We start from the raw sequence: 21,399 nt of genomic DNA on the forward strand, positions 1-21,399 counted from the left end.
GTGACAAGCAAGAAAAAAATACCAATTCCCTCCCTCCCTCCCTCCCTCTTCCCCAAAGCTAGCACAACCTCCCCAGAGCTAAGTCATTGCTGACTTGACCCTCAGAAATGAGAGTCCTCTTTCTCTAGCTTGGTTTGAGCTTTGCTTTGCTGGTTTCATCCTTTCCTGGGTCTTTGGAATTAGCCTTAGTTAAAAAAGATCCAGAATAAAGCTATTCAACCGAAATAATCAAGCACATTCTTCATTCCTTCACAGATGATTAAACAATATTCAAGGTTTCTTACAAGTTGAATTCATCTTAGATGTGCCCAAATGAAAGTATCTCCAAGGATACACACAAAAGATGCTGGGACTTGGGGTTTTGTTTTGTTTTTTTGCACTTTGGTTTTCAATGTTACAATAAAGAAATGAAAAGATGCACATGGTAGATGTACCATAGACACATGAAATACAATTTTGAGTGTTAATGTCACACAGTATATAGTGTGCATGTGAGTATACACTTGGACACATGCAGTGCTGATACTTTAATGTGACAATGTGTTGCTGCCATGATAGACATGACATTGATGATAATATATTCCTACTATATGTTATCTGTGCACATTCAAGCATACGTACTGTATATGTTTCAGAGAAGACTCATTTACCAAAGTCAGTGCTATGAAAAGAATCCTATTGTAAGATATAATGGAATGGAAGATTTTGATGGAGTGAATGACCGAGGAAGCAAGAAGTCCAATCTTGCAGGGACATACAAGAACCATTTTTCCTTCAGAAAGACACTAACTGGTTAGTTTCAATGGACTCAGCGTGAAAAACTAGAAGGAAATCTTGGATTCTTGACTTAATCTGCTTCTGTTTGTCAGAGAGCTGGGGTTTGAGATGGGTGAGGAGTTTTGTTCTCCCTGGAACTATGGCTCCCCTAAGGATTCAGGTCATGTGAAACAGCAACCTTTATGTAAACCTTTTTTGTTGTTGTTCATTAACATGAGACCCAGCATGATTGTACAGCTGATTCTGATTCAGCATAATTCTTTCCTAAGCATCCTGAATGGATGCCCAAAGGCTTCTTGGAAAAAAAAAAGAAGTGTTTTCCCTGGAGAGGAATAGAAATTGGTGATGACAATTCCCAACTACGTGGGATTTGTTTGACAATATGGGACAGTCCCTTCTTTATTAAAGAATCCTGGGCCAGGGGAGAGCACTTCAAGCTTAAGGTCAAAACTGGACTTAGACTTCCTTCATGCTCTCATCCAATTCTGAGAAACAATTTCTTTAACTTTATAACTGCAATTATCTGTTCTTATAGAGAGTATTCCTCCTAGATTGAGAGCCTAGTGAAACACTTGTCTAGTTATCTGTCATTGCAGATAAATGCCAAAATACTATGAGCCGCCCAGATTTCCCTCTCCTATCAAGGTGATGAAACCTAGACCACACAGAAGGTCAAAATCATCTATTTTTTGCACTCCAAGCCTGCTTTAAACCTTGGTGGTGATCTGCAAGGTGGCTGCATATATGATATGGGTCACTTTTATTTTTCAAGGTATCTTATTGTTCCTGGATATCATTAGGCCTCATCTTTTTGTTTTTGTCATAATTCCAGTGGCAGATATATAAAAAACCTAAGATTAGTACAATCTTCTGAAAATCGAAGTTGAATATAGGTGTACATTTTTATACTTTTGGTGACATAAGCCAAATCAGACCCCCTGTAATCCCACCCAGACTGTCTCAAGTGCTGTTTTGTTTCCAGCATTCTCATGATATTTTCAATATAGTCAGCTTTCAGGTCACCGTACTGATTGAAGAGAGGGAAAAATAGGGAATCTAAATGGCATTTAATTTGACTCTAGCAATCGTTGTTTGCTTTTGATGATAATAAAGAGACATGCAAAAGATTTACCTTCTTTCTTATGTTTTCCTTTGTTTAAATGGAAGTTAGATTGCATTTCCCCAGCACATATTTGCAGCCAAATGGAAGGGGGCATGGAATGCCAAGAATGAACAAAATAATGAGGCAGAGCCCCATGAATTATTAAATTAATATCACTATGAGGAAAAAGTAAAGGAAAACCCATGTAGACTAGGAGGAATGTTGAAAATATGAGCTAGAAGGATGTGTTTCTAGGTTACAGCTTCCATGCCACATCCAAGTCCCTCAATTTCAAAGGCATATCCGGAAATCAGGAGGACTACAGACTGGTTTCATCTGCATCCTTGCATTATGTTGCAGTGGGCATATATATAATGGTAACTACCCATACCTTCTATAATAGTACAAACAAAAGAACATCCCCCAAATTAAGGGGATATTTACTTTGGGGACATTTTTTGTGTTATAGGTATTTTTCATTATTATTGACTACTAAATTTCAAGATTTGTAGCCATACAGCATACTTATCCCTTCCACACCACAGCTGATAACCTACATACTCCATGTAACACTAGAGTATGAAATTGGTTGTAAAATCCCTACTTCATTCTGTCCTTATGCTATTATGTTGCATTGATGATATTTCTGTGATTAAAGGGATGAGCACTAAATAGAAAACAGGTACAATTATTAGGTTTTTTCCCCTTAGAAACCATCAAATCAGAAAATATAGGAAAATGAACTCAATTAGATCCTATCACCTTTTCAGGTCATGAATGCTTGGTTTTTTTTTCTTTCAGGCTTTAAGACAATAGGCTATATTTTAGAGCTTAGCTGAGTGGTGGTCTGGTGTATGGAAAGAGTACTGTATTTGGAGGGGGCTGTCCTGGGTACCAATCCTGGATCTATAATCCACTGCCTGGTTGACCATGATCAAATCAGTTAATCTGACTGGGTTCTATGAAATAAAGGAGTTGGATTGGATGACTTCTAAATCTAGAATCTTCTGACATAAGGAGACTTGAAACTTTAAAAGCTATGTGTGTATGTTCTCTCTTAAGAACAAAAATCTCAGATTATGGAAGATTTTGTTAAAAAATTTGGAGGGACATTCTTGTCTTCTTTACATAGTGTAACCTTTTCCCAAACACAAGAGAAGTTGGAGGTATATGTGACTGGTGCCCCAAGGTAAAGTTCTCTCTTTTGCTGACAAGGTTATCCAAAAAATAGTTTCCTTCAGACTGAACACCTTCTGAAGATAACAATCCCACATAGAGTTTAGGCATCTGGACACTAAGACTTCTCATTTGCAGGAAGCAATGGTCCTTTAGACCACTCTCTGGGCAAAGGCGGGCTGTCCTGATTCGAGAGGGAACATGTCCAAGGGAAAGTTTGCTTTTATTATTCTACATGGTGAATATTTTCTACCCTGGAACACTTTTTTTTTTCTCAGTACCATGGAGGATTGGGGAGGAAATGAGATGAAATTAGCAAAATATCTTGCCCATAGCAGATATTTAATAAATGTTTGCTGACATTTTTGGACATGGTCAATATAGGATTTTTTTTTTCTTTGACTTTGCATATTTGTTATAATGATCTTTTTTTCATTGAGGAGGGAGGATGAAGTATGAAGATGAAGAATGAAGATAATAAATGCTTGTTGATTGAAAGAATGAATTAAAGTGTTTTTGAGTAAGATAGAATTTTTTGAATTCAAGAAAAAAATTAGGAATATCCACTTAGGCAACAAAGAATTTGAAGACCAGAAGATTATCTTGCTAGGCCATGACTTCCATTCCACATATGAAGCCACTCAATTTGAAAGGAACCTCCATAGATGGAGAGTTGGGGGAGATACCTTGGGCAGACAGAACTCTTCAGGACATGGAAGTTCCAGACACACCTGTCTCTCTAAACTTTGGTTTGCTTTTTCCTGTTCTGGAAGATACCATTACCTTTCTTCCCCATTCCTCCAAATTGACTGTGGTCGTATCCAGATTTTTGATATAGTTCTATAATCACCACCCCCTGAACAGCCTGATTTGCTTTTCAAAGCAAGTTTGGACTTTTCCCTACTAAAAGCCATTTCAGCATGTCTAAAAACCACATGTGCTGGAGCAGGCTATAAGAACATGGAATTTCCTTGAGGAAAAACAATGACGGGGTATGGTATCATTTTGAGGGGGATTCTCATCTTAGGTAACAGGGTAGGGAAGCTCTATTGAATATTTCCTGGAAGTTACATAAGATGGACTTCCTATTGTTGTTAGTTCAATCCTGAACAATACCTAGGATTTATAACAATCCATGGGTTGAGGTGGAGGCTTAGAACATCTTATTCACTCCAACTGCAGATGATGAGTTTGTTGCAGGATAAATTCATATTTAGTGGATAAAATTCCATAACATGTGGTCATAAGTTTAAATTTTGCCTGATATTTCATCTCAGTCTAAATACCATACATCTACAGTGGTTTTTTGCCTTAGGGATGGCATGGAAAATGACTACAATTCTTAAACAAATCGAACATACAACAAGAACATGTCACTTTTTGACAGCAATATTTTCTGGATCTCATGGATATCAAGTTAGGTTTGTATACATATATGTGTGTATGTATATATACAGGGTATTCCAAAAGTCTTTGTGCAGTTTAAAGCTATTAAAGCTGAAAACTGTGCAAAGACTTTTAGGACATCCTATATATATGTATATATGTGTTATGTAAATAACACATATGTAAAACATATATACTTTAATACATATATAGGAATATAAATTTCCTCTTAGAAATGCAGCTTTATAGATGATTTTAAAAGCTAATAGAAAAGTAGAAATCACAATAATTTTTACATGTTTTCTGAAATGAGCCCTGTTCAGATGTAGCAACTACATGGAGACAATGCTATCATGATGGCAAACTCTTTGGTATTGTAGAAGGGGAAAAGATTTGCCCAGCACAGTGTCCCCCTTCACTCCCCTGATGATAAGGCTCAGATACTAGGAACAAATTTTAGGTGGTCAGGCAAAGAACATTCAAGTGACAATCTCTTCTCCCACATTCCCTGGATGGAGAAGAGAGCTTAGTTAAGTATCCCAACATCTTACACTTGGAGTCTGTGGTACCTCTGGAAAGATTCCATGCTGGGGTAGAGACTATAAAAGCAAAAAAAAAAAAATTGAAATAAAATAAAACAGGAAATAAAATAAAATAAATGACCCTTTTCTTTTGTTGCTCAAAGAAACAGAATTGACTACCTTTACACAAATCAATGATGCTATTAGCATTTTAGCTGTGCAAGAAGAGATAATGAACTGAAACAAAAGGTGTGAGAAATCCTCATCTTTGGTATTGTAGCTGTTGAGGTTTCCGTTGCTCTGTTCCTTGTTCTTTTGAAAAACTGCATAGGCACAAATTAAAGACAATCTTCAACTTTAAGATTACCAAGTGAGTTGTCAAATGAAGCAGCAGCCAATGGAGGCTTTTCTTTGTTTCTATTCCTGTTTCAACCCTTTCTTTGAAATCTGCTTCCGAAAAATTTCCCAAGAGGTCTGTCCAGACACAATGTGTCTCACAGTATTGTTTTTTCCTTCTTCTTTGTTGTTTTTCATTTATTACTCATTTTTTACTTATTCATCTTTAATGGAACAGTTTTTGTTTGTTGCAGAAGTAGGTGCAGAAAAGTTTCTTTGGTTTCGATTAAGTAATACATAAAAAAGTCTCAAGTGTCTTTAAAGAATCATTGCAGTGTTTGGCTTGCTTTTGAACACTCCAATGGTGCTCTCCAGGGGCCATTCACTGGTAAATATGCACATTGTGACCATCACAATCTCCAGGAGAAGGACTGTAGGCCTCATTTGGAAGCTGGTCACCACCAAGGACAGCCAGTGTGGTTAACCCTCCCCGTGTGACTTGGCTAATGTTCTCGGCATTGCCATACTGCTCACCCAAAGGGCCGGCCAAATGCGACAGCTGAGTGCCATTTGGAGTTGCAGAGGCATTCTGATTTCTAAAAGTAATCACAGTATTTTTAGGCTAGAAAATGGCAAGTAAGAAATGTCTTTGGTTTGCAGGACTCTGCTTCTTTGGTGTGCTGTGTTTTCTCCAGATTTAATCAGTCGTTATACAGGGATGACTTAACAATGAAAGAGGCTTGGGATTCAGATGAAAAGTTATGAATAATCGTATTGAGATGATGTGTTGGCTGGTTGTTGGAATTTCCCCCAAGGCCAGCAAACATTGAGGGACCCCACCAAAGGAATGTATGAAATAGCAACAAAATTTGAAATAGTAATAATGAGATGGATGTTGTGGTAACAATGCACAGTAGGAGGGAGTAGATGGCCAATAACCAAGGAGGATACACTAATGATCTAAAAAAATCTAGATCGTTTAATATGTTGCATTTGCTCCATGTACCATAGCAGTTAAATTGGCCTCCTGAGTGAGCATCTGCATCGTGTACAAACACAGGATCGGTGGCAAACTGTAAAATGTGCTTGAAGCCATCCTTGTTCCCTTGCTATCCGCTAATGACTTCAGAATCAATGTCTTGACAATACGGATGCAATGAATCCAGAACCTTGCTTATTTCTATAGTTATCATCTTTGTGCTTGATACTTTGAGCTCAAGTGAATGGATTTTGTTTTAACCGATCCATAACCGTATGAGACTTTCTGGAGGTAAGGGAAAGAAGGCTGTCAACTGGATCGACCTAAAAGCTCCTCAACCATTTGGTAAAAAGATGCCTGAGTTGGAAAAACAGGTTCTTGGATTTGATTTCCACATTTAAGGTTTGTGCTCAGTAATTATCATTTTTAGGTTTCACTAGTTATGGCTGTGAACTTTGGTATATTGTAGTGAGAGGAGGCTAAGCATTTGGAAAGCAAATGAGGTCATAAATATTCCTAGAATCTCCTCTTAACTGAAGCATCTGGGGATCCCAGACTTGGAATTCCTCACACAGGCCAGATTCCCACTGCTATTCATGGGAACTTTGCCTGCAAGAGGCTAGTAAGACTGAGTTGGATTGTTTTGTTTGTAAGCAATCCCAAGTGTGGCTGAAACCACACTGGAATTAACTGGCTTTTAGGAGAGACCCATTTGGGTTTCTGGTATGCTCAGCATGCTTAGAGAATAGTATTTTTGTGGAACAGATTAATTTTTAGCTTGCACTTAGACTCATAGCCATAAAAAAGAACACATGTCCTATGATTACAGCTAGAATAGAAATTTCTTTTTTGAGAGAATTGTGCTTTCAAATCACCAGTGAAGGGCCCCAGCTAAGAATCCTGTGTCTTTTTGCTTTTTTGTTGTTTTTTTTTCCTTTTAGAATTTACTTGTGCCCAATTTAGATTTTTTCAGTCATGCTTTGGTACAAGTGCTGGAGGTCGATGAGGATCCCCCTGTACTTAAATCGTCCTGCCATTTCTCCAAGCTGCGACGTCGGGCATTCATGAAGAAGTTACTCACTGTGGTGAGTTCCAGTCCCAGCTGCTGAGAAATGGTGATCTGCATCTCTTTGGATGGACGCTTGTTCTCCTTGAAGATGGCGAAGAGTGTTCGGCGTTGGAGGTCAGTGAAAACCAGGCGGGATTTCTTCTGGGAATTGTTCCTGTCTTTGTTTGGTTCTTGCTCTTTGCGTTTGCATGCTTGAAGGGAAAGAGAAGAAGAAGAATCAATGTATGCATAAGTACCCATAAACCAAGTAAGCGATCCATCGACAGCATCGATGAAGCCATAGATAGGGATGTAAACTGTTAAACTTTATTGTGCAAACTGCCCACCTGTCAATAACCAGGCTTCCAACTTCATCACTTTATGATGGAAGGTGCCTTCATGGTTGGGAGGAGGAAGAAGATGGAAAATTAGGGGAGATTAAAGAGTCTAAATTTGTGCAAATTATAATCCCTTCCTCCCCCTTCTGGTCCCCCTTTACAAAGCCACCCTTTTTTCCACTCTGGGAATAGGTGCTAACAAAAGCAATAATCATTGTTGTGTGGATCCCTGCATCTCTCTAAGTCAGGGAAATGATCACTCTGCTCAAAGTGACAATGATGTGAGAGACCTCTGCCTTCCAGACCTCAGCTCTGTGCCCGCAAGTCCCAGGTGAGCCAGCCCCTCACCGACCTGCAGGCTTCTGCTAGCTGTTCCTGCCTTGGTCTCATCCTCCTTCTCTGACTAAGTGGTGAGTGCCCTCCAGTGCGCCCAGAACAATCTCCCCTCCCAGGCCTATCAACAGATAACCTAAGCCTTAATTTGTAAATTCAAAATTGGATTATAACATTAAAGAGGAATGGGTTTTTTCATACTTTTCCCAAGATTAACCCTTCAATGCCATTTGAAAAATTTTTTTAAAGAAATGACAGAAATTAGTCCCAAAGAGATAGTAGAAAGTTGTTATCCCAACCAAAATTCCCATCTTTTAGACTTAAAAAAATACCTAACAAATACCTGGATGTGAGATTGGGGGAAAAAATCCTGAAAATACAGTTCTTGTCAATTCTGTGGACAAATAGGGATTCAAATTGTTCATCATGGAGCAGATGTAAATAGGAATAGATGTAAAAGGTATCATGACATATCAACTAGAGTCCTGGATATGGAGTCAGGAAAACCTGTGCTCAGATCCCACCTTAGACACTGGACTAGACATTTTATATTACCATGAACAAGTCCCTTAACCCTTCTTGGTGTCAGTTTCCACCTCAGTAAAATGTGTACCAATCTTATAAGATTGTTGTGGGAGATAAGAATACCTAAGAGATCTAGTGACTGAGTTTAAATCCAGCCTCAGATATTTACTAGCTATGTGACCCCGGGCAAGTCAGTAAATTTCTGTCTGCCTCAGTTTCCTGGGTTCAATGTTATCCTTCCTCACTTTGCATAGAAGATGAGGAGGACAATGGTAATTTAATATTCACTGATTGGTAACAATGTGCTTTTATTGATCAGAGAAAAACTGATGGTTTTCCCTTAGCCTATGACTACTCTGTTATCTGTAATCCATTTTAGGAGGCATTTAGTAAACTTCTACTTCATACCAGACATTGTGCTTGCTGCTGGAGATGCAAAGACAATAATGAAGCAATTCATGACTTCAAGAAACGTGCATTCCAAAGGATCTAAGAGAAGCATCATGGGGCTGCCCCACCACCCTCACACCCTCTTCAGGACCTTACTTAGGCAAGTAACCATGACCTTTGGGTGTTTCCTTATTTTACCTGTGGAGATATCTGCCCCTAGAGGAATGTAGGGTAGATGTGGAGAAAAAATGAGAATACTTGGAAAAGCTGAAAGTTCTCTGTTCATGTGAGATACTAGGAGGGAGGCATTTATATTATTATTATATTTGTCTCTACTCGAATATTCCCATTAACCTGTGGTTTTATCAGATTGGAGGTTCTCTCCAGTTAGGTAGAAGGCAGCCAATTCAGGCTTGGCCATCCTCTAGGACTCTTGTCTATATTCTCTCAAAACTCACTACATGCAGTCTACCTCCTCTCAACCTGCCTTCCTTCATTTCTTCTGAGACTGTAAGGATACTTGGGCAACCTGCCTATTACATAGATCATGTATATGTATATAGGTGTATGTATGTCTAAGCATGTGCATGTCTATATATCCATGCATATTTTCACATACCTACATGCACATACCCACATGTATAGATACAGCAACCTAAGTATGCACACATGTATATATGTATACATGTGTACATGCATGCATATACACGAGTGTATACATACACATACCAGGTAATGGTCTACATGTCAGATGCTGATTGTCTGAACTGAATGGAGAGAGTCTTATTATTAGGCTGGCCATAGGATAATAGATTTTCAGTCATATCAACACATGAAAACCACATATTAAGTTACAGAGAGCTTACAATCTGCATTCATGGAGTGAGTACCTCCCGATGGAATTATGTATCCTTAAAGTATTAAAATGCTATTATATTACCCTTCCCTTCCATCCTTAAAATATCCTTATCCTTGACCTTAAGTTGGTGTAAACAACCTAGGTACAATTGGCTGTTTTTAATGTATTAATACTGTGGTTGATGTGCCTAGCACATTGAGTTCGGAATGCCTCCTTCCCTAATAGTATGTGTTCCAAAAGGCAGGAATGGGGTCTGTGTAATTTTCTTTTGGCCAAGCCTAGCACAGGGGCATTAGGTACTTAATAAATACTTTTGTTGATTTTGGTCCAGAAATATTCATGATGATTTCTCAATGAACTCATGCTCTAAACCAGTAATACTCAGTCTATTAGCAAAGTGGTCTGGAAAAGTTAAAATACTCAGTAGATGTGAAACATTATGTGAAAAACAAGAGAATGCATTTGTTACAAAACACATGAGAAAAACTCAAACTCAGTGGAGACATACGGTCAAAATGAAGCTATTCCAGGATGATTAAAGGCCAAAAGGGAGTTATGTTCAGAGAAACATTGATATGACTCATGGACCAGGTATGTCCTTGTGGGACAGACAGGATGTTGTGGTCACATTCTATGGGTGTTTATAGTTTATATCAGTGGGGGGAAGCGATGATGTATGCTATCATTTGGACCAAAGGCAGTGTCAAAAGCCAGGATTTTATTTTATTTTTATTATTTATCTAAATAAATAATTTATTTATTAACAAATTAATTAATAAATAAAACAAAAATTATTTATTAATTTGTTTGTTTACTTTTAGTTTACAAGATTCAATTCCACAATTCCTTGAGTTTCACATTTTGTCCCCCTTCCTTCCCTCCCCACCAGGGGTGGTATACAGTCAAGTATAGGATCTGTAAATACTTTCACATTAGACATTAGTCAGGTTATAAGGACAGATTGTATCAGATGGATGAAAAATGGTAAAGAGGAAACAAAACCAAACAAGAAAAGGAAAAAGATCAGGTAGTTTGCTTCAATCTGGATTCAAACTCAGTTCTTTCTCTGGATGTAGATATCTCTCTCCACCATGAGTACTTTGGGATTGACTTATATCACTGCATTGCTGAGAAGAGTCCAGTCTATCAAAGTTGGTCATCACACATGCATTGTGTCTGTAATTGTGTACAAATTTCTCCTGGTTCTACTCTTCTCACTCAGCATCAGTTCATATAAGCCTCTCCAGGTAAATATGAAGTCCATCTGCTCCTCGTTTCTTATAGCACAATAGTATTCCATAACATGCATATACCACAACTTGTTCAGCCATTCCCCAATTTATGGGCACCCCCTTAATTTCCAATTCTTTGCTACCACAAAAAGAGCTGCTATAAACATTTTTGTACATATGGGTCTTTCTCTCATTTCTATGATCTCTTTGGGATATAACCCTAGAAGTGGTATTGCTGGATCAAAGGGTATGAAAGAATTTATAGCCCTTTGGGCATAATTCCAGATTGCTCTCCAGAAAGGTTGGATCAGTTCACAACTCCACCAGCAATGCATTAGTGTTCCAATTTGCCCACATCTTCCCCAGCATTTGTCATTTTCCTGTTTTGTCAACTTAGCCAATCTGACTGGTGAGATATGGTTTTGATTTGCATTTTTCTAATCAATAGTGATTTAGAGCATTTCTTCATGTGCTTATAGATATCTTTAATTTCTTTCTCTGAAAACTACCTGTTCATATCCTTTGACCATTTATCAATTGGGGAATGACTTGTATTCTTATAGATTTGACTCAATTCTCTGTATATTTTAGAAATGAGTCCTTTATCAGAGACATAGGTTGTAAAAATTCTTTCCCAATTTCCCATCTCCCTCTTAATCTTGGTTACATTGGCTTTGTTTGTACAGAAGAAAAGCCATGAATTTAGAATCTCTTCATATGAGAGTAACAGTTTCCCAAATAAATATTTTGGTTACTACCATTAGGCTGGGATGACTTTACAGTGAAATCCAGAATAGTTGACCCTTCTAAATGTTCTGCTTCTTTTTCTTTACTCAACGCTTTTCCAGTGGTAACATTCTGTTTTCATTCACACATTGGAATCAGACACAGTTTTCTTGATGTCGGAATAAAATGGAAACCATGGTTCAACACATGAACATGGGGTCTGCAATTTTACCCATTATGTAGATCTGGCTTAGCTGCCATGCCTATAGAAAGACTTAGGGGCAAGTATTCATAAACACCTAGTCTCTTCAGTTCACTCTCCCTCCCAAAACTTTTGGAAAATGGAGCTGTGTGTAGACAAAAAAGCCAGGGATGTGAAAGCAGCAAAGCAAGCAGGAAGGAGTGGTTTCAAGGAGGTAATCTACAGATAGTGCAGGAGATGCCACCTTGGATTAGAGTTGTGATCAGGTATATCACAGTCAGAGACTATTTGGTGAAAATCATCATGTAATGCCAAACCAGAATGAGTAGGGGGAGAATGATGACAAATCCTATCCCATGCTTTCTTCCTCCCAACCTCATTTTTCCATCATAGAGAAAAGCAGTCAATTCATTCCCTTTTGTTATCTGTTTTCCCCTTAAATGTTGCTTTAGTTCCCGAGGGTTTTTACTTTCAGTAAAATCATCAATCAACACATCAGAATTGCTGTTGTACTTTGCTTATTGTCAAAGTGTCTATGTGAAAGGACAAGGGAGGGAGTGGATTCTTCTTTCCAGAGATGAGAAATTTTGTCTGAAAGAAGTAGACTGGGGCTTGTAGCTTTTAGGGGAAAGGAGGAAGCGCAGTAATGAGAAGTCCAAGCTTGGTGATGAATTCAGGATTTCGATACTTCTCGAAATGCAATTTTATTAGACTGTAACCTTGGGCTGTGAGCTCCTTGACAGCAGGGACTGTCTTTTACCTTTCTTTGCATCTCCAGCACTTAGAACAGTACTTGGCACATAGTAGGCCCTCCAGCTGACTGAACTGTGAGATGGTAGGAGCTAAAAGGAAGCGAAGGAGTGAAGAGCAGGCACTTTTACTTTGATGCTTGTGACTTTGGCCAGGCCACTTGCTACCCCAAACTTTGAAAAGTAAGCCTCACTCTTGAAGGAGAAAGAGTTGCTTAAGAAGGGAAAACCATACCCCAGAGGGGGAGGGAACCCCTAGGCAAATTCTGCCTATAAGAAGGGAGGAGGAACGAGTTGTACCAGCATGTTCAATAGGTTAGCTGGTTCACTGGGATGATTGACAGCTCAGCCTGCCTTGTTCTGAAACCATTATGAGAAGCCTTTATACATAAAGAGTCACAGATAGACTCCAGAGGACTGAGGGCTGTTGGTGTTCTTTTTGCATTTTGTTGAGTATTAAAAAAACAAACAAACTGATATTACTTGTAGAACACAGGTCAGAACTTTCCCACCATCATGTTGTTGACTGAAGTTTAAAAGTATGTAGGCATGCACACATAAAAAACAACCTGATAAAAATAGATTCCTAAAGCTAGACATCACCTTAACTCACTGGCCTGACTTCCTCTGTTCCTGATGTACAAGACTCCATGTTTGTATATTGAATAAAATTCAATTGTTCATTATGTTCTGTATTGTCCAACTTTAATGACAGGGGTGACTGTCTTCTATAGGTGCTTAATGAGTGTTGGTCAAATTGGATTGCATAGTGGTTATAATTTTTCAAAATGCCTTTTGCTCCTATGAATATAATCATATAGGAGTAGGATAGCCATTTTTAATCCCTATTTTACAGATGAAGAAATTGAGGCCCAGAATGCCTACATTATTCACCTAGGATCATCACACAGAGCTGGTCAAAGCATCAAGAGGAGAGCCTGTGTCTGTGGGAGCCCTTTGCTTTTTTTCCTCCCACTGGAATACTTTGTTTCCCTTGAATGAGTCGCAGGACCTCTCTTCATCCTGTTTTCCCATTGGATAGTTCCAAGTCTGTGTCATTTATCCTGAGAATGTTGAATAAATATTGTTTGATGATAATCACCTTGTATCTAAAACCTGGCAAATATATCCTGGCAAACATTGCCTAAGGTTCGCTGTCAATTCATGTTCCGTTGGATTAGCCATAGGCCCCTCAATTTTCATACTGATATTGATTATTCATCAGATAATGCTGTATTTGTGCTTTTAATAAGGTGTTTAGACAGTGTGGGTACAGGTAAATGTTGGTCCTGTCAGATCACATTTGGTGGTCAATACATATATTTCATTTAAGAGAAAAACGTTAAAGACTTAATGTTCAGCAAACTGCAGAGAAACCAGAACAAATCAATACCTTCTACACTTCCCTAATAGCTTTTTGAAGCCACCAGATACCTCACCAACAAAAGGCAGCCCTGCAACCTTTTTAATTTCTCACAGGCTAGGAATGCACTGGTAGTCCCTGACCCAAAGCAACCAGCCATCTGTACATCATTCATCTATACTGCCTAGTACTCTCTGTCAGTAATTACTGCCCTGATATAGCTCCTCACAAGTGTTATTATTAAAGAGTCAAAGAAAGATGGAAATAAGGGGAAAACTCCTCCTCCCCCTCCCCTACACACATAATTGAAAGACTAAGAAGGAAAAAAATCAGACTGTGGAGTACATAGGGGCTCCTGGACTCAGGTTTAACAAGTGTAGCTTTTTGCTTTTGAGGGTTCCTACAATTAAAAATATGCTTCTACAAACTCTCATATGCTTAGATAGCAAGTTATTTGTATTAGCTTCATGTACATTGATGTAAGAGAGCAGCTAGGCAGTGCAGTGAAGAGAAAGCCTGCCCTGTAGTCAGGAGGACTGGAATTCAAATTCAGCCTCAGACACTTACTAGCAGTGTGGTCCTGGGCAAGTCACTTAATCCTGTTTGTTTCAGTTTCCTCATCTGTAACATGAGCTGGAGGAGGAAACGTCAAACCACTCCAGTATCTTTGCCAAGAAAACCAGTGGGACATGACTGAAATACCACCACCACAGCACATCAAACATTGATACAAGACACAGCATGGTACAGAGGCTAGAGAGCTGGCTTCCTGTTTAGGAAGACCCAAGTTCAAGGCCTACCACTTACACCTAAGGTTGTACAACCCTAGGTAAATTATTTCATTTCTTAGCATCCTAGAAAGCTTTCTAAGATCCTAAGGTATAGAACAGATTCTAATCTACTTTAGGAGGAGGCAGTCTCTCATCCAGAACTCCCTACACTAACGACATCACAGGCCCAGTCCAAAAATAAGCCCATACATACATACCTTTACATACTTTTAAGCATGTCAACAACAAAGTGATGGTGGGAAATTTCTGGCCTGTATTCTACAAGTATTATGAATTATATTTTGAAATATTCAGAAAAATGTGAAAAGAACACCCACAACCCTCAGTTCTCTTGAGTCTATCTGTGATTATACATAATGATTTTTCAAACTGGAAAAAGCTGGAAGATGTAGAGACTGCAAGATCCTCCAATTCCCTTCTTACCCCCTGAGGCAAAGCACATCTATACTATCTTCTAGAGGGGACAGGGAGCAAAAAAGAATTCTCTCATGACTTGGTGGGTATGTAATGTGTGCATATTTACATGTGTGTGTCTCTGTGTGTGACAAACTAATCTGTAGAGAGGCAAATGCATCCACCATGTTAAAGTAGGGCATGAGATCCATGCCAGAATCTTTCACTGGTTCCAACATATCAGACGAAGAGGATGAAGATGGATCTTTCTGGAAACTTGGATTAAGTGCTTAAAAGTCAGAGAAAAATAGCAGTACCAAACATTTGTAGATTGCATTTAAGAAGGATATTGCAAAGTTGATTTTTATTAAGTGTGGGGCACTGTCTTCAGAGGTAGAATAATAATCATTTCTGCCCAGTTTTTGGAACTTTCCCTCTCTTCCTCCTTGACCAATGGTATAATTTGTTCCCAGGGTGCCACAGGGTGAGAGCTATTGCCAGAGCCAGGACTAGCAGTTGGCATCTCCCGAGGGTACAGCTAAAGAGATAGACTTTTAAAATATTGCTTTGCTTTAAAAATGCAGCTATTTTAGGGCTAGAAAAATTATTGATCAATGTATGCAGGCATGTCTTTTGTGATAGGTGAAATTGTATGTATTTACAGTAAAAGCTCCAAACTTGGAAACGGGAACAATACATGAAGAATGTCATTTTCAAACTTTGTCCTATTCTGACTTTGCCAATCACAATTAGCCTAATCTCTACTCAAATGTGAGGCAGGGGAAGTATCACTTCCAATTTCTTTAAATAATCTGGATTCATCTCCAGGTTAGTTTGTAGTGGCCTGAAACGATGATTGAGTTCTGAAGTGACTTTGGCATATTGAGATACTGAAATTTTGATTTTTCAAAGTGCTATATGCCCTTTCAACACCTGGATGGTCTGCTTGAGGGCTTGGGAGATTAATTTGGTACCTGCTTCAATTAGGAAGGAGAACTCCCCAGAGTCTCATATTGTTGAGAATTTAAAAATACATTATTTCTAGAACATCATTTACAAATTGCTCCAACATAAAAAAAATGTTTATTGATTTGATGTGCACCAATCTATTTGATAATAACAATTCTTGGGATGAGAAAGAAGAGATATGCACAAACATAAAAACAAAGACCAGGAGTAGAATATGTTTGGGAAAGTATATGTCCATATATGTATGTACATGTGTCTATGTATATGTATATATCTATAGCTATAGAGAAATGTATCTAAACTTTATTGTAGTCTTCTGGGGGAGAGCAAAAAAAGAACAAAGTAAAAAAGTGCACAGCAGAGAACAAAAGAAAACTTACAAGGAAGCAAAGAAAAGATGGGCAATTCTCAACACAATGAGTGTTGCTTATTATACAGGTTTTCTTCAAGTAAAAATTTATTGTTACATATTTTGAATCCTCTCATGTTCTACTAGGCATGTGATATGGTTTTTTTCTTCCTAACTGTATTTAAGTGCCAACATTTAAGTTTATGATATGTTTTTGTGTCTTTTTTTCTATTCTGTATTTGCATTCCTAAAATAAAATTAACAAAACAATAATTCTATATTTTTATACTGTATGCCTTTTATATTTTTTCAAAGTACTCCTACAATGTTCCTCTGAGGCAAACAGGTCAGGTATTATCATTTCACTTTCACAGATAGAGAGACAGTAAGTAGAGAGGTTAAGCGACTTTTGTGAAATCATACAGTGAGTGGGTCCATTAGAACCCAGGTCCCTGGGCTCCCAAATCCAGTAAGCTTTCCATTTCCTGTCCCCTCTTTCTTCCCTTTTTCTTCTTTCTTTTCCCCCTTCCCCCCCCCCTTTGTCTCTATCTCTGTGTTTCTCTTTCTCATCCAATACCATCATTGTTGTCACAACAATTCACAATTACATCATATTTTAAGGTTTATAGTATACTTCCTAAAAAGAAAAATTCCATGAGGCTAGTAGTTCAAATATTATTATTATTTACCCCTACTGATAAGGAGACTGAAGCTCAGATATGTTATATTGCTTGAACACAGTTCAGTGCCTGGCTCACAATATTTCCCTTTACCCAACCACTTCCCTAAAATTAGGAGACTTCCACATATATATATATATTGATGTCCTCTCAAATACCCTGACTTCCTTGCCCTTGTTCAACTTCATTCCTTTGACCTATTCTTCCACATCACTTCAGCCACACGTAGATGGTCATACCCTTGAGCTTGCCATCACTCACAACCTATCTCTTTATTCATGAACCCTGAAATGTCTTTATCTAATCACTGTTTCTTTCCCTATGACTTAGGATTTCTAACTCTGTTCTTTATCCTCACTCTGACCTCCATTCCCCCAATCCTCAATTCTTCCCTATGCCATCACCCCTGCACTGGACACAATCTATTCCTTTCTTTATTTTGACCCTTTGGTGAACCAGTTGAGATTATGTTATTCTCTACTCTCAAAGCATTTTCCTCATTCCCCTATCCCTGATAACATCTGATAATGCCTCACAAAGCCTAAACCCTGGATTACTCTCACCATTGGCCTCCACTTCTATTCACATACTTCTGAACAGAGCTGGGGAAAGTCATAAAATCATGCTGATTGGGCCCATTGTAAAATCATGTTACATATTCTTAACTGGATTCTCACTGCAGCAAGGCAATCCTTTATAGCTTCCTAAAATCTCTACCCCACTCACCACAGCAGGTATTTGAACTTTCCTTAAACCCTCCCCAACAGCCTCTCCTTAGCACTTATTAAAGACCTTGCCTCATACTGCACACACACACACACACACACACACACACACACACACATACACACACACGCGCGCGCGCTATTAAATGAGCACTTCTTTTCTTTTCCTTATCTCACATTATTAAAATATCTTTCCCCACAATTTCTTTCATTTATTACTTGAAGAGATTTCCCTCCTCCTTATGGAAACCAACCCTTCTCTATATGTACCCTCAGCCACCCCACCCTTGATTTATTTATTTATTTTTAGTTTTCAACATTCACTTTTTTTTAAGAGCAAGAAGATTTTATTATTATTTTTTTCTCGCTTTTTGGAAGGGTGAAGGAAGGGCAATTGGGGTTAAGTGACTTGCCCAAGGACACATGACAAGTGAGTGTTAAGTGTCTGAGGCCAGATTTGAACTCAGGTCCTCCTGACTCCAGGACCAGTGCTCTATTCACTGTACCACCTAGCCGACCCCCAACATTCACTTTTAAAAGATTTGAGTTATAGATGTTTCCTCCTTCCTCTTCTCTCCCCTCCCCAAGATAGCCTGCAATCTGATATAGGCTATGCATGTACAATTAAATTACACACTTTTCCACATTAGTCATGTTGTTAAAGAAGAATCAGAACAAAAGAGAAAAACCATAAGAAAGAAAAATAAAGAAAATAGTATGCTTCGATCTGCATTCAGACTCCATAGTTTTTTCTCTGGATGTGGATAGCATTTTCCATCATGGGTTTTTTGCAATTATCTTGGATCATTGCATTGCTGAGAAGAAGATCTGTCTATGACAGTTGGTCATTGCAAATTGTGCTGTTACTGCATACAATGTTCTCCTCATTCTGCTCACTTTGCTCAGCATCAGTTCGTGTCTTTCCAGGTTTTTCTGAAGTCATCCTACTCATTATGTCTTATAGTACAACAGCATTCCATTACATTCATATACCACGACTTGTTCAGCCATTCCCCAATGGATGGGCATCCCCTCAATTTCCAATTCTTTGCCACCACAAAAAGAGTGCTATCAATATTTTTGCACATGTAAATCCTTTTCCCATTTTAATGATATCTTTGGGATACAGACCTGGATCAAAAGTATGCACAGTTTTATAGCCCTTTGGACCAATTGCTTTCCAAAATGGTTGGATCATTTCACAACTCCACCAACAATACATTAGTCTTGTGGAAATATGTTTAATATGATTATACATGTAAAGCCTATATAAGTTTGCATGCCATCTTGAGGAGGGAGGAGGGAAAGAGGGAAAATTTGGTACTCAAAAATCTTATAAAAGTGAATGTTGAAAACTAAAAATAAATAAATTAATTAACCTAAAAAAAGAAAGAAAAATGCATTAGTGTTCCAATTTTCCCACATCTTCTCCAACATTTATAATTTTCCTGTTTTGTCATATTAGCCAATCTGATGGGTATAAAGTGGTACTTGTGGAGGGTTTGAGGAAAGTTCAATTTATATTTCTCTAATCAATAGTGATTTAGAGCATTTTTTCATATTACTTTTGATAATTTTAATTTCTTCATATGAAAACTGTTCATATCCTTTGACCACTTATAATAACTTGTGTTCCTATAAATTTGACTCAGTTCTCTCTATATTTGAGAAATGAGGTCTTTATTAGAGATACTGGTTATAAAAGTGGTTCCCCAACTATCTGCTTCCCTTTTAATCTTAGTTGCATTGACTTTGTTTGTGCAAAATCTTTTAAATTTAATTCTACATTCTTGATCCTATCCATTTTCTCCAGCAGATTGCCCTTCACTATCATCTCTACTCTCAAAATCTCTTATATACTGGCTCTTTCCCTGTTGCCTACAAACACACTAATATTCCTTTCATGCTTTAAAAATCTTGTTTGATGGGTGACTAGGTGGCTCAGTGAATAGAGCATCTACTCTGGAATCAGGAGGACCTAAGTTCAAATCCGACCTCAGACACTTAACACTTACTAGCCATGTGACCTTGGACAAGTTACTTAACCCCAATTGCCCTGCCTTCCCCCCTCCAAAAATCAAAAAAAATGTTGCTTGATCAGATGATCCCTGCTAGCTTTTTTCCTCTTCTTAGCTGAATTCTTTGAGAAAGCTATATATACAATGTGTTTCCATTTCTTCTCTCCTTGCTGGCTTCTAAACACTCTACAGCCTGGTTCAATTGAAACTGCCCTTTCCAAGGAAAGGAACCAAGGATCTTGTAATGACAAGTCTAATGGAATTCTTTCCAATCTTATCTTCTACCTCTTGATAGCTTTTGACACTATTGAACACCATGTCCTGAATACTCTGTCCTCTCTATGTTTTCATGCCATGACTCTCTCTAGGTCCACCTGCTATATGACTTAGTCTCTCTTGCTTGATCTTTATGTCATACCCCCTAATTATGTGTGTACCCTAAGACTCTGTCCAGGGCCCTCTTTCCTTCTCATACTATTTTTGCTTGGTGATCTATAAATTCAATTATTATGTCTGCACAGATGATTCCTTGATCTCTATATCTAACTCTACTCTTTTCTGCTGAGCTACCACCAACAGTCAATAATAACTAAAGATATACATCTCAGAAATGGTTTGTCCAAAACCTTCCTCTTCCCAGCTTCCTTATCACTGTCAAGGCCCTATCATTCTTCTAGTCAACTGGGTGGGAAATCTTGCGTCATTCTTGACCCTTAATTCAATCTCACTCCACATATCTAATCCATTGTAAAACTGTGCCATTTCTAAATTCAGATCTCTTGAATATGTTCACTTCTCTCCACTCATACAGCTATCATCCTGGTACCTTGGCTTTTTTTTTACCTTTCCCCTGAACTATTGTAACAACCTTCTGGTTATTCTCCTTGCCACAAGTCTCTCCCTCACAGACTTCATCCAAGGGAGCAACCCTTATGGAGAAGTTGCCTACCAACTGGGAAACTAAGTGAGATACACAGGGCAGGCAAGCCAACTTAGCTGAAATGGCAGAGACAGGAGGCAGCATGTCCCATTGAGTCAAACCAGCACCACTTTGATCACCATCTTCCCTCTGACCCTAATGGGGAATGCCTGAACCAAAGAGCCTCTGGAAGTGCTCCTCAAGCCACCAGACCTGCTTGCAGTTCATCCCCCAGCCATTATTGAGAAGAGAAGTCATTTTGGAGAGAGGGTCCACCTTTCTCATCACCACTAGCAGCAACTGCTGACCAACTGCCTCTAACAGGCAGATAGGCACAAGAGTCTTGAGACTGGCAGCCTCACCATCCCCAAAGACCATCATACCTGCTTCAAGCATCTCTCACTGTCTTCATCCAGGAAAGTAACTCCTGTAGATAATGGTCCAATCATCCCTACCAAGTGTTAACCGACAGCCACACACAGCATAGACAGGTCAGCCTAGCTGAAGCATTCA

At 38.5% G+C, this 21,399-nt stretch overlaps 1 protein-coding gene across 1 annotated transcript in view; it reads right to left on the bottom strand.

The window, feature by feature from the left end:
- Window positions 1–5,147: 5,147 nt before the first annotated feature.
- Window positions 5,148–21,399, bottom strand: part of LOC138173240 (one cut domain family member 2) — a 66,590-nt gene continuing 50,338 nt past the window's right edge. Inside the window, exon 2 of the mRNA XM_069103203.1 lies at window positions 5,148–7,537. Within this exon, the coding sequence (XP_068959304.1) occupies window positions 7,251–7,537 (287 nt within the window). The 3' untranslated portion in view covers window positions 5,148–7,250. The remainder of the gene's footprint in view (window positions 7,538–21,399) is intronic.

The sequence above is a fragment of the Petaurus breviceps genome, unplaced genomic scaffold (assembly GCF_028583685.1).
Source record: "Petaurus breviceps papuanus isolate PSGF00001 unplaced genomic scaffold, PetGlider_PUasm1.0 129, whole genome shotgun sequence".
Classification (NCBI taxonomy): domain Eukaryota; kingdom Metazoa; phylum Chordata; class Mammalia; order Diprotodontia; family Petauridae; genus Petaurus; species Petaurus breviceps.